The sequence below is a fragment of the Triturus cristatus genome, chromosome 12 (assembly GCF_964204655.1).
Source record: "Triturus cristatus chromosome 12, aTriCri1.1, whole genome shotgun sequence".
NCBI lineage: Eukaryota > Metazoa > Chordata > Amphibia > Caudata > Salamandridae > Triturus > Triturus cristatus.
The window spans coordinates 88217989-88232721 of record NC_140595.1 but is presented as its reverse complement, the minus strand read 5'-3'; the positions used below and the strand labels follow the sequence as shown (position 1 = coordinate 88232721).

The 14733-nt window shown below is 45.8% G+C and overlaps 1 protein-coding gene across 1 annotated transcript in view; it reads right to left on the bottom strand.

Annotated features, from left to right (window-relative positions):
• Positions 1–1939: 1939 nt before the first annotated feature.
• The window catches only part of TRIM46 (tripartite motif containing 46), a 175146-nt gene continuing 162352 nt past the window's right edge, over positions 1940–14733 (bottom strand). The window contains exon 10 of the mRNA XM_085639902.1: positions 1940–13009. Within this exon, the coding sequence (XP_085496028.1) occupies positions 12634–13009 (376 nt within the window). The 3' untranslated portion in view covers positions 1940–12633. The remainder of the gene's footprint in view (positions 13010–14733) is intronic.

Here is a 14733-nt window from a genome sequence, read left to right as displayed (position 1 = left end):
AGGTGCAGTTGGGTATCATCAGGTTGAGGTTCCTAGAGAAAGTCTTATGCACCTGTGGTCGACAGGCGTGGGGGGACGTAGTTGTTGAAGAGTAAAGGGGAGCCTTGCAGACCCCATATGAGAAGGTACTTAAGAGCCTCAAGCTGAGAGCACCCAAAGAGGAAAGAAGTAAACCAAGGAAAGAGGAGTCTTAGAAAGCAGCTGATGAAAAGGGATCTCATGGTCGGCGGCACTGAAGGGTTTACCTATCCTAGTTTTGTGTCCATCAGCCACTTCGAGGAGTTATCCCAGATTTTGACAGAGATCTGTTGGTCTTCATCCAGATCTGACATTCCAGATGTTTTCAGATATGCCTTATAAACTTAGTACCATAATTGTCAGTCATCAGAGCCAGGGGACGGCTTTGTGGGGGTTTGCCAAACCGGGAGTCTTAGGATTGACGCGCTGGTTGGCAGAAGTCTACATAGGGACTGTAGTGTAGGTTTTCATTTAAGGCCGAGGCTTGGTTCGGGTGTAGTACCCCGGGGACCTGCAAGGAAGCACGGGCACCCACAGGCCTGAACATGTAAAGGATTCTATGGACCTGGGGTTTGCAATGGGGCTTAGGTTACAAGGCATTAGGTGATTGGGCAGTGGGCGTGCGGTGAAGCCTGAGTGGCTGTAGGTGGGGTCGTGGCTCGTAATGGGTCTTGATGAGGAGTCTGGCCTGGGTCTAGCAACAAATATGGGCAGAAAGAGCCAGCAATGGAGCTGGTGGTCCTGAGGCTTGGGTGGATGCTAATATAGACAAAAACTATTACAGGAAATTCAACCAAAGGCAATGGTCTTATCGAAAGGAATCAGTAGCGTGGAATCCCTTCTTTAAAGGATGAAAGCCCTCACCCATCAGTTGGTGGCATGCTTCATCATCAGGCATCCTCCTCGCGCTGATAACAGATGTTGCCAGCATAACAGGATCACTTATGGTTGTTAAGAATGAGGGTCTATAATGCAAGTGTGTGGTGTGGATAACCAAGAGAACTGACTGGTGAAGATGTTCTCTCAAATACCTCCAATCTAGCGAAAGGACGATTAAAAGTACCTAATGACGGACAACACACTTTATTTTTGCTCCCGTATGCTACAATGAAAACTAGATTGGGGAATAGTTCGACCACAGGCAAAGGTCAACATGTTTCAGCCCCTAACCTGCCCTGCTATGAGGTGCTATGGGCTTTCTTCAGGACCAACAAGTAATTGACTGTATGTGAAGCCTAATTAGGTTGTGCAGTGATATGGTAAAAACAGCCTTATACTTTACCCAAAGGGCCCTTAGGTATGTCTGTTGCCGATCATTAATTGCTAGGATCCTTGGTTTGTCAGGAAGGGCACGAGGAGGAGCCCGATGAGGAAGCATGCCACCAACTAGTGGGTGAGGGCTCTCAACCTTTAAAGAAGGGATTCTACAGTGCAGATTGCTTTGGGACGGCACCATTGCCTCTTTGGTGGTTGAATTTTTTGTAGAGTACCAACAGTTTTTGGTTATGTTTGATTAGAGGACGTTACCCAGCCAGTGTTTCCCCTCTCCCTCTGTGTTCATTGGGCGGTTACTAATATCACCTTCTAGGGGAGAAGGGTTCAAGGCCTTAAAGAGACATGTGCAAGGCAGGGATAAACACCAAGTGGGTTGAGGGAATGCGACATTTTATCTTGGTTAGGACAGCAATTCTGCTTGCACTAGCCCTGCTTCTAATGCCCTTAAAAAGTGTAAATGTTTACTGTTGCCTAAGCAAAGATGTTATTACCATAAAAGCAGAGAGAAAAAAGAGGACTGAAGAAGGGCGAGGTGAAAGGAGACGGAGAAAGAAGTTAAAGTGGAGACCAAAGTTCAAATATATTTTAATAAATGTACCTCTCCTGGGCTTGTCAATAAACCACTAGTCACCTTTTGCTGTTGCACTCCAATTTATTGGTATAAACAATGAAAATACAACTATTTTACAGACCCCCCTAAAGAAAAAAAGCTACATCAGATGATCTCTCGAGCTTGCACCGCAATAGAGGCTACCACATCTGATTGGCAGCTTTTTTTGGCACATCAAATAGTTATAAAAAATGTTTTACTTACTTTTTTTACCTTCTCATTTACAGTTTTACAATCTTCAGTTTTTTAAATTACGTTAAAAATGTGCAGGTTAGGAGTGAGAAGAAATAAGCTTGCAACAAAGTCTTTGTGTCACTCAAACGTTTTGGCTCACAAGCTTGCGTATGTGGCACAGTGCTCTGCACAGGAGTCCGGTGCAGGCAGCAAACTTCTACTTGTGCACATATAACTGTAAGGTAATATATTCCTAAATTAAGCTTGCATTAAGCGTGCAACTTGTTTTTGTGGGACCAGAGCACGCATGATTCTACCAAGAACGTCGAACAAATTATGCAATGCAATAGCTTGTTTTGTGAACTTGCAGCCGAAATACTGCTAACAAAAGTGCGCTCTAAGCATGCCGTGATAAATGCACTAAGAACATGTTCTCTCTTTTAGCAAGTTTGTAGTGAGCCTGCGCAAGTATTCCCTCTGGTTATGCATGCTCTTGGCAAAGTTTTGTTTCTGCCAGCTCACAGGTGGCATGCATACAATGCATTTGTTCCTCCTGCGAGTGCATTGACAGTGCAATAGTTTTTTTTAGCACTCTTGCAGCAAGCATGTTGCTGATCTCATTGTTCCTTCTAAGACATGCTGATAACAATAAAACAGTCTCCTCACACAAGCAGCAAGCATGCTTGTATTATAAACAAGCTGTCTGCACGCGAGCAGCGCATCTGAAGTAATCGTAACACGCTGTCTGCAAGCTAGCAGCTAGCGTGCTTATAACGTAAGCATAGTTTCTGCAAGTCAGTATCAAATATTTTGTTAACGTAAACAAATGCTCTGCAACACTGCCGCAAGCACGCCCGTAAAGATGACGCAAAGCACTGCTAATCTGTAAACATTATTCTGCACGCTTGCAGCAAGCTCTGATGTGGGAATGCAACGAGCACACAGATAATGTGAACATTACTAATTGCGGGCTTGTTGCAATGATGCAGATAGCAGAATCATTTATTGTGCCAGCTTGCAGCAAGAATGCTGACTACGCTAACAAGTGCTCTGCAAACTTGCAGTAAGCATGCAGAAAACGGATACATTTATGTAGCAAGCTACCAGCGAGCATGCTGAAAAGGAAAACATGTATTCTTCTGGCTTGCCACATTCATGCTGGTTACGTAAACTTGTGTCCTGCAAGCTTGCAGTGAGCACACAGTCTCACCATTCGAACCACCCTTCTGCCATTGGATGCATTTGACATGTGACACTGTTCTTTCTGCAAGCCTGCAACACTCCCACAACAATGGCTCATCCGTCTTAAGTCAATCTTTTGCCACGCTTTCTACCAATGCAATTTGGCTCACTCCCACAACTTGCAAGCAAAGCATGCTTAACAGCCCTTGTTCAAGTCCACCATTAGGAGATGCATGTTTTTTGTATTTGCAAACAGGAAAAGTGGTCAGATGCCCTTTGAAAAAAGTGAGAATCCGGTGCATACCACCCAAGAAATTTCTAACTAAACAGAGCAGTGATGGTGACAACAGTGCTTGATGGTGCAAATGTTGTTTAGTAGCAGGCAAGGGTCAGAGCTCTGCCCATGAAACATTTGGAGCACAATTCGACTTTTGTTCACCCCACCCTCTCAATCTTCAGCGACACCGTACACATGTAACATTCACACTAGACTAACAGACTCATATGATACATTTGCAGTGTTTGACGTGTAAAGAAATGTTAGAAGCCAGGGCACCTGCACCAACAGTAATTCCCAAGCCACTGACAAGGCTGGGAGCATGGCAAAAGGCATGTGCCAAGGATGTCAAAGCTTACTGTGCATGCTGGGAAAGTGCTGGTAAAATGGATGCATTGAACAGATTCGCAGTTGGCGATGCATGGTCGGACTGGCCTATAAGGCAATCTGGCAGCGGCCAAAGGGGTTGTCTGACCGATCAGTGTGTGGGCTGTTTTTATGGCTGTTTGTGGGCCTGTTTTATGGTCTGGTGGGTCGATTTTTACTGCTGATTTCCTTGAAATTACCAAGCGCATTGCCCGCAGCAAGCACAAATTGCCTGCAGCACAGCACAAATGCATGCAGTCTCCAAAACTTTGCAAAACATCTATATAGCGTGTCTTTACAACCTCCAAACTGTCTTGATTTGAGAATCTTGGCCACTTTTTTATGTAGGATTCGATAATAGGAGCCGCTTTAATTTGGGTCTCCGGGCCTATTTTCTGTCCCGGACAGACCCAGTGGTCAGGGTAGAAGGCAAACAGGTGCCTGCTTGTCTAGGAGATCTTTCTGGCACTAGAACGACAAAGTGTAAAGTAGAAAGGATGTAACTGTTGCGGCCATGTGAAAGGATGCCCTTTTTGGAGAATTTCATTCCGGGGTGCTGCGGAAGGTGACTTAGAAAGGTCATTCACCTCAAAATGTATTCACCAAAGGATTTATTCCAGGAGTAAATGACTACATTCTGATGAGAGTTTCCTGTATAAAATATAGGAGCCCTATAGTCAGTCTGTGAAAATTCTGCACACATAACTTGACTCCATATCGCTAATTCTGCGTGCATTCTTTGTAGCGCACATAGCAGACTCCTCAATGTGCACAAAATGTCATAAAGCCTAAAGATATATGAAATAATTGCAGCAATCAGAATATTTCAAATGTGTGTTATGCCCAGAAGAATATGGTATGATGCGTAGACAGCAAAACCCAAACCTTTGGGGTGTTACACCACAGTGTTGTGGTAGAAAAATCAACCTGTGGGTATAAAGTGGCAATAATATTGACTTCAAAATAGTGTCACCGTTGGGTTAATAATATTATATCTACACCTACCCTTGACGACATTTTATGAGAGATATTATGGTCACGATATAACCGCAGGCCAATATTTTGCCAGCAATATTGTGACATACAACCACATATGGACAGCAAAGGAAATATTTATTTGCCTCTTAACAGGGCTGTGACGAAATCAGATTTCCAGATACAGGTTTTGGAAAAATAAAATATGCATGTTATTTTTCACTTTCCATTTTTAGTCAATCACTTTTTACCTTAAGGCTTGCTTTTAGGTCTGGCTTGCTCGCAAAGCTGCCTAAGGACCCTATTGTTACCAAGCCGGGGACTGGACGGAAGTCCAGGCTCTCACATCATTCTATTCGTAACATTCATCCTCCTATAAAATGACTTCATTGCATTGCATGGGGGACCATTGTGCCCCCCAAAAATTACTTTAGATCATCAGATGTATTATCTCAGATGCATTAGACGTAGAAAGGAAGATTTTGTTTGGTTTTTACACTGCAATGGGCTTTTTTTCTATGTGTTTACCCTTGGATCAAAATGCAAGCCAGATCTATTAGCTTTGCAAATGTTTGTTCTTTTGGCTTTGCAGAGAGCTGTTCCTACCTCAATCATGTTGTAATTGTATGTATATAGCGCTTACTACCCCTGATGGGGCGTTGAAGTGCTTTACGGCCAAACACACTCTACTCCTGAACCCAAGGTTAATGGGAAATCAGGTGGTTCTCTGTGGGTTATTGTGATTAGTCATGTGCTCCACAGAAACACATGTATGCATTTATTCCATTTACTTGGTGATAGACTAGATAATACCAATTAGATGTGATCCTTGGTGAGGGGTATGTTGTTTCAGGTGAAGAGTTGGTGAGACAAATAGGCTGTAGGAGACTAGATGAGAGAGGTTGGGATCCATGACATGAAGTATCAGCCAATTGCAGAGTTTCAATAAGATTTAAGGCAGGCTGGCAGGAGACTGAGACGAGCCTATACTTGGAAACAGAAGTCACGCAGAGGATGGAATCTAAGAAGAGGGTCACTGTGAAGAAATAAAAGGAGAGGAATCAAGCGGGAGTAAGCCACGGTCCATTTTTCATGCAAGGTTTTAGGAGTATAGTGGAAGAAGAGATAGCAAGCAATCAGTGGATGTAGGCTGTAGAAAGAAACAGCATTAGACACAGTACTCCATATCCGGGGCAAACAGCTTAAACATGAGATTCTGAGCGTACAAATCTTTGAAACGGGTAAGAGCCCTGGCCTGATGCGTGCCAAGCTTAGGGCAGCCATTTTAAACGTAGTCTGGAGTATCCCAACCTTGGTACAGGGTCTATACCCTGCACAAGGGGAGTTGACACCAAAAAAGAAATGGTCTCATGGAGGATCTTCCTCACTATTCTAAATTTAGAGGTTTTTTCACTCACTCACTCGCAATTAGTTATTTGGCACTAGCTGAGAGCATCCTGCCAACGCACAGTCAGAGTTTTACCCTGTTTTGTCACCTAATCCCATCCAAGTGTATGTTGTGCGTGTTTGTGTATGTGGCCTTTGTAGTATATGCATTATACGCATAGTCACAGCACACTGACGGAGGCCTGTGGGGTTCCATTTTGAAAGGCCCTGTCCTGTTCCTGTGCACAAGATGGGATTGATGTTGTTTTCCCAGAGGGGAAGTGTATCGCGAGCGATGCAAGAGGAAGAAGACCTAGACAGTGAAGCGAAAGCAAAGGAGTCAAGGTCCTTTTGCCGCGGGGGCTGCTGAGTAGTCTTCCTGTAGCACTGACACTTGGTAGCTGGAAGCGAGCAATTACCGTGTATGGGACTTTCAGGCTAACTCTGTTTAAAGGCCCACCTGTCTTTGGGAATGGATATTTTTGTTTTTATGGTTAGGTAGATATTTATTTTATTAGTCCTGTGTCATCAGATGCCCCATCCTGTCTAAGATCATCAGCTAGGCAGCAACCAAATGCTTGATTTGTGCTGGTGCTAGCTGGTGCTCACGAATTTAGACACCACATGGAGGTGCGGTGTGCCTATTTTTTGGTAGAATTCCTCAGTGGCAATTTAATATACTTTGTAAAACCTAGCACATATGTTCTGCTGTCATTGTTATTTGGCAGCAGTGACAGAAGCTTGGGTGGCACCACTGCAGTGGACTCCTCAGAAATACCTTGGGCGCTGGCACTATATTTTAAGACAAATTAAGCACTGCAGAAACCAGACTAAAAGAGAGGTATGTGCATTGTGTCTGACTTTTGATGAGCTGGTAATAACCTCTGGCTCAGCTAATGTGAGCTGCAATTACCCAGAGGTGTAGCTACTGTGAACTATAGACACTGTAGGCTTAGCTGAGCTCTATATGACCTATTGTGAGCATTTTTCGTCTGACCCAATGTGAGCTAGACACTTTTCTTCTGACTAAGTGTGAGCTAGAAACTCTTCATCTAACACAGTGTGAGCTAGACACCTTCCTTCTAAGTGTGAGCTAGAAACTCACAATCTGATCCAGTGTGAGCTAGGCACCTTCTGTCTGACTCAGTGTGAGCTAGAAACTCTCTACAGATTCCATCTGACTCAGTGTGAGCTAGAAACTCTCCATCTGATCCAGTGTGAGCTAGACACCTTCCGTCTGACTCCGTGTGAGCTAGAAACTCTCCATCTGACACAGTGTGAGCTAGACACCTTCCGTCTGACTCCGTCTGAGCTAGAAACTCTCCATCTGACACAGTGTGAGCTAGACACCTTCCGTCTGACTCCGTGTGAGCTAGAAACTCTCCATCTGATTCAGAGTGAGCTAGGCACCTTCTGTCTGACTCAGTGTGAAATAGAAACTTTTCATCTGACCCAGTGTGTGCTAGACACCTTTCGTCTGACTCTGTGTAAGCTAGAAACTTTTCATCTGAACCAGTGTGAGCTAGACACCTTCCGTCTGATTCTTTGTGAGAGGACACCCTGACTCAGTGTCAGCTAGATACTCTCCGTCTTACACTGTACGAGCTATTTAACATCACCAATTTAATTAATCTGAGTGCTGCAAGCCTTTGCCTTGTCATTGTGTTAGTAGCTGGTTATAACTTCTGGTGACACAATTTGGAATTGATAGTTGTAAATTCTCACGACACTACGTCTACTCGCAGGAGTTTGTTTAGTTATGTCAATTGCACATGTTGCCTACCAGTGAAAGAAATGCAGAATGGTATTTTCAGCGAAAGAGAGGCTAGATAGTTTGTTTGTGTGCATTTGTGTACACATTTCTGATTGTGGGGCTTGGTGCAGGTTTTTCTGTCTTGGCTGTAAATTTGTGTATTTCCTCCAACTCTGGGACTGTATTATGTGAACATTTTGTGTGTGTGTGCATTCCCTGACTGAGTCTGTTGTGTATGTGCATTCTATTAACACGAGTGAGCATTCTGATTGTGTTTGCTTTCACTAATTGTGTGTGTGCTGCTTGTTTTTGAACATGATCATTCTGTGTGTGTGTGTGTGTGTGTGCATCACAAGTGTGTGTCTGCAGTCACTGATTGTGCATGTGCGTTTTTCTGATTTGCTTGTTTGAGTCCCCTGCATGTATGTGTTTGTGCTCGCGTGTACATCCTATTGACTTAGTGAGATTTATCTGATTGCCTGTACTGTCTATGATTGTGTGTGCAAGAACATGCTCCTAATGTGTGGCCTGCAATCTTTGAGTGTGCTGTGGGTTGGTGTGTGTATTCTAAATAAGCATGCATGCATTCTATGACACACACCCTTGACGCCTAAGGGTGCTTCCATAAGTAGAGAGAAGACATTCTTGTGACCTGAGTATATGGACTATTAGTGGGTGAAAAACGATGGTCTGGAATGTGCCACCAGGCGACCTTCATTGGCCGAGATACATTCAAGTATTCCTAAAATCCCCTTGTTGTTCATTGCAGTAGATGCTTTAAGTGCTATGGATATGTCCAGACGTGGGTTCCGTGATCACCGTGTCCAGGACTCAAGCTACACCTCACTTAGGCAGGTGGAAACCAGTCAAGCACCGCTTGTGTTCTGGTCTTGAAGGGAACTGGCCTAGAAGTGTGGGCTGGACTGCTCCTCCGAGCCGGACAAATAATGGTCTGCATGAGGTTGGTCTCTGTTGAGTGTTGCTTCCACCACCTTGTTGTTTACAGTTGTTTGATAGGTGTGGGAGGACCCCTGACGTTCGGGGAACTGTGGTAGAGAGGTTGTAAAATGACCCCTCAGGGTATAAACCCCATTCCAGATCCCCATCATGCAGAGCTGAGTCTCTCCCATCTCATATACTCAAACACTGTAGCGGGTGCACTTTATACTAAATTGTGATTGTGAAAGAATTTATAAAGTGCACGGCTACTCAAGAGTGTCCCGGCGCTATACGGTCTGTGAAAAGGAAGCTGATACAGATGGTGATTACTGAGAGAAAAGCCAAGTCTTACGCTTTTTCTTAACACCAGCTTCAGCCTTTGTCTGACGCAAGTCAAGAGGGAGCTTGTTCTACCATACATGGCCCAGGAAGGAAAAAGAGCGAACCCCCGCGGTATACAGACGAACCTTAAGGGCCTTGGACAGGTGATTACCAGTCAAGAGTAAGACTCTCTCTAAAGACACAAAGGCCGGTGTAGGCCGACGGCGGTGTCATGTCATGTTCCTAATTTCTAGGGGATACCAAGTACCTGTTTATTGAAGAATGACCCGCTTTCATTTATTGATCAGTGGAAAGTGGCCAGGCCATTGCTTCCAAGAGGAGGGCTGTGGTTCCTTAGCTGGAAAGTTGGGGGTTTCCCAGTTGGGGGTAACACAGGTTTATGCCCTCACATGTAAGAATGCGGTGCCGTATGAGAAAGCTCTACCGCCAAATGTTAATGGCCAACGTGGGTTTTGTTTGCTGCTTTGCAAGAAGAGAGTAGGGCTGGATCCAGCATTTTCATCGCATTTAGTAATGTTTCTTCTGAGTCTGGGAGTGGTTATCTACAAATGTTATGGAACAAGAGATTCTCAGGCAGCTCCTCATCCATAATGGACATGCCGGACCAGCAGCCTTCAGTCAATGACAGCCATGGGTTAGCTAACCAAGGGGTTTATGTTTGTTCCCATGTCTCTAAACCTTTTCAATGAGTAACAGGTGACATTTAAATTTACTACCAAACCTTAGGAAACATTACAAGGATCCCAGTCACATTCTGAAGACTAGTGAATGAGTTTTTAGAAGGGACTGAATATCACTGACGTCCCTGTGCACTGAAACGGTGTGCTGTGTTCCTGGGGACAGCATTCACATCACTTGGTAAGCTGAAACACATCCAAAGAGCTGAGATAACACCAAAAGTAGAGAAATGTCAAAGAGTGCTGGACAAACCCACCAACCTAGGTTATGGTTGGCAAGAAAAAGTGCCCATTGCAGGCCACAGTATAAGGTTGCCACTGAGAGGCCTTCATCAGGATATTAATGTGAGACCTCTATAGCCCCTACGCAGTAGAGTGCAGGGGTGGAGTCACTGCTATGAAGGGATCGTCCCTTCACCAACACATGCCTTTGTATATCTGTTTGCCTGATGGTTGATAGGCAGTTCCATTGCAGGTATGTGGCCCCAGTGCTTAATTTGTAAACTAATGAGTGCAAGGGCCCTGACCGGGAGGCCACTGCAGCTTGCACCACCCATCGCCCCCGTTATCGCTGCCAAAACAACTACTAACCATCTCTCTCGCCTGCAAGTGCGACAATTTAAATTACTATACGCCCACAAAGCTAAAGGAATGGTTGGAGAGGCAGGTATTAGTAATTTTTATGTATATTGTATTCATAAACAACCGTCATTCTGCTCTTCTCTAAATTAGATGAGTAGCGCCACCATGTGGCAGACTGTCATAAGTGCAGTGTTACCAATTAAGTGCCGGTGGCCAGCACCGGAAACCACTGGCTCAAATTAAGCACTGTCAATGGCCCTCAGGAACATCAAACCATATTCACTAGTGGCACCTGCTATTTTTCACCTGGCTTTAGCGAGTGACTGAAGCACAGATAAGGAGTTTTATCGCTACAGCAAGTGGGTACCAACAGTGTCTGCTGCCTAGCGACTCTATTACTTGATCTCAACAAATAGGGTTAGCGTACAGAGATATACTGGACAGCCCTGTTCCAAGAAATGTTTGGTTAAATTCAGTCCATTTACAGTGACTGGCTGATTGATGAGTCCAGGACCCTTTAAGACATGTCTATCGCAAAACAATGCATTGATGAGTGTTGGTAGGGTACAGTTTTGTCAAAAATGTAGAATGATGAACAGTAATACCCTATGTATTTTTCTAGAAGTTATTAGATGGTGGGTTTTTTGCATTGGTGGTAAGAACAATGTTTTGTAATAAGTTGGGCTTTACTAAAATGACACGGCTATGCTCATGACATGACTTGATCTCAAGAGACTGCCCAAAATCTATTGCAATGGTTAAAAACCATATTTTGATCAAAAGATCTCAGATAGGTAAAGTACAGATATGGAACCAATAGTGCACAATCGATAAGGCAAGAGTGTGTGGCCATTGAACCCAAGCTTAGGGAGTAATAGTTGTGCCAGAGTGCCCAATGTGTTCTCTGATTGTGTGTGTAATTGTGCAGAGCCCCTTGGGTGCATCCCGATTGTGTCTGTGCATTCGCTGTGTCTCTGTATTCTGGCAGTTTGTTTGAGTTCATTAACAATGCAAGTGTTTTCTAACGGGGTCTGTGCAGTGCACAAAAGTGTTTGCACATTTTATGATTGTGAGTGCATTCGCTGATTGTGTGTACAATCTGTGTTTGTGCATGTGCATTCTGTGTATGTACATTCTTCTAGTATATATTAGTGTATATAGTCCTTAACAGTGTTTTCTTTCTCTCATAGTAGGTGCGTCTTTCCTGTTGGTGTGCGTATTCTTAGATTGTGTGTGCCGTATCCTATTGGTTGTTTGTGTTATATGATTGTCTGTGTGTTTTCTCACTGTGTTTGTTTTCGGAATGCGAACAGTACTCTTAATCATATCCACATGAAATGCAACATACAAGCAAGACACCAACACGTTTCCCATTACAAGCCTTCTTCAGGGATTAGACTTTGTGATGGGGTCAAATAAAGATTAATAGACTGTATACATCTACTCTGTAACTCATGTCCTCAGAGGTATGTAAAAGTACCAGGAATGAGAACTGTGAAGGGGAAGCAGAAGTTCATTCTAATGGTCTGAGGTAGGATTTCTGACTTTGCTAGGGAGTGAGGCCGGAAGAACAGTATTTTCTCTCTCACTGAGCCATGGGTACCATTTCTGAGCATCATGTGGAAGTTTGAATTTCCTAATCAGAAGCCTAGAATATCCCAATCTCAGGCATCACCTTCAGCATCCTTTAACCACTACAGCTGAACTGCCAGTAGTCCTTTTAGTACTGTTCCCAGCGGATCGCGTATGTGGGTAGGCCCAAAACAATCAGCCCCACAGGAGAAATGAAATTGCCACTTTTGATTACATCATTGTGTCACCCTGCTCCAAGGAGGCTCCACACCTACACTATAGGCCAAGCCATTAAATGCATATGGAGTCCACCTCCATAGCGTGCTGCGCGAGGTGACAAGTGCATATGTGGCTAGTAGTCACAAACTCTGTTCCAGCTCCTGGATGCCTTCTGCTTCCTCAGTGAATCCAACGATTCTGCATGTTCCTGCACCGCCATGCCTCTGTGCTAGCGAGTCTGCATGAGTGGTGGTGTTGTTTCATTTTGTTGGTAAATGAAGGTGGGTCAGTCTGCTTTTGAAAACCCCCCTATAGTTACCCGCCGTTCCTGTTTATGTGTTACCAGCTCCTGTAGATGTAATGCCCCACCTCCGATGAAACAAAACGCAGGGCAGACAGGGCCCGAGCAGTCCACGCTGCTCTCCCATAGGCTGCGGAAAGACACTGCATCATAGAAGCTGACTTTGCCACGCTCATAGTCCAGGCAGACACCAATACGAGGAGGCAGGGGGACGGTGCAGCCATTAGGGTCACGCGAGGTGAAGGACGACCCGTGTGATAGAAGGATCTTTCCCATCCCGATCGTCAGAAAAGAGTATGGGGGTGATGTGTCAATTGTGGCATCCTCTGCACCGCTGTCATGTCCACTGTCTGGGTCACATCTGCAAATAAAAAGAAACAAGCTCAGCACTCAAATGTAGTATAAATCCTCTTCCTGTAAAAATAATGCTTGTAACAAGAACAAAAGATGGATTAAAGACATAGTAGAACATTGGAATGTTGAGCACTCAATTGAAAACAATGGAGTGCTCCGGCCTTCTAATGCTCGGTAGAGGCCATTAGAAGCCCGGAGCAAGACCTCTGACCTCCTGGTCAGGGAAACTGCTCTCCCCTTGCGCAGCTCAGTCGTTGTGTCTCTGCCCCCAGTGACTTCTGGTCTCCAGGTAAGGTGTTTGCGGCCCTCCTCCACCCGCATGCTCCTGCCTGTGCCTCATCCCTGCTGGTCCAGTAGGAGAGCCTTGCTCTTCTACTGGTCTGCTCTGCCAGCCTTTCTGTTTGTTTTTCTGCTTTTGTTTGCCTGTACCTTGTTGACCGTTTGTGCAGTTTGTGCCTTTCTGTCTCTTTGGCCTTTTTGTCTCTTTGTGGCTTTTTGTCTCTTTGTGGCTTTATGTCTGTTTTCACTGTTTTGCCTTGTTTGCCGGTTTTACTCCCTTTTCCGCCGCTGCTGCCCCCTCCTCCCTTCCTGCTCCCGCCTCCCAGCTGCTCTTCCCCCCATCCCTACTTAATGTCAGCCGCTGTGCGGCTATGCCGCTGGCAAGCCCGTTTGCGCGCGTCCGCGACCAGCGCCAGGAACCTTGGTCCTCCAACCCCCCACAGCTATGACCCAGCCACCCTCCATGCACTCAACCCTGGACGCAACAACAACTGCCAGCTCTCAACGCCGAACATCACCCAAGGCCCGTCCTCCTGCCGACACTTCCGCCGCCCCTTCACCCACCTCCGGACCCCGACTGCTACCGCCATCCCACCGGATGCTAGCGCTCCCAAACCCCTGAGCTGCATCCTCCTCAATATACCCTCCCTGCACAGACACACAGTAGAAATCTAGGACCTCCTCAATACCCTCTCGCCTGATGTCTCCTTCCTCACAGTGATCTGGACCTCCAACATCTCCGACGGGTACAAAACCAGAGGAAAGACCGCCCCAACCACCCGGGAGGAGGCCTCGCCATCATCCACAAAAGTGCCCTCCGACTGACAACCTCCACCTCGAATGACTCCTCGCCCCCTATGGCACACATCCACTTCCAGATCCAGGTCAACCCCAGAACAACTCTACGCGGAACCCTCGCCTACAGACCTCCCGGACCCCACACCCCGTTCACTAACACCATTGCAGACTACATCGTACCACACACCCTCGCCTCCACGGACTACGTACTGCTTGGAGAACTTAATTTCCACCTTGAGAACCTCAGCTACCCCAACTCCATCGCCCTCCTAGACAACCTTGCCAACGTCGGATTGAAGCAACTCGTCCCCACCCACAAGGTGGGACACACCCTCAACCCCATCTTCGCCGGACAAATCAACATTTTGCTTCAGCCACACCATGCAACCCCTCTGGACAGACCACCTCTGCGTTCACTTCTTCTCGAAACCCACTGCACACAACCCAACACCACGCCCCCGCGCAGAAACTGGAGCAAGATCACCGAAGAACACCTCGTCTCCTCCCCCACCACGACCGACACCAACTCTGCAGCCAAATGGATCGCCGACCGCACCAACACGCTCGCACCCCTCCAGTCCAGAACTCCGACAGAGAACACACCATGAAAGCCACCTGGTTCACTACGGACCTCCAAGAATCCAAGCGCTTGTG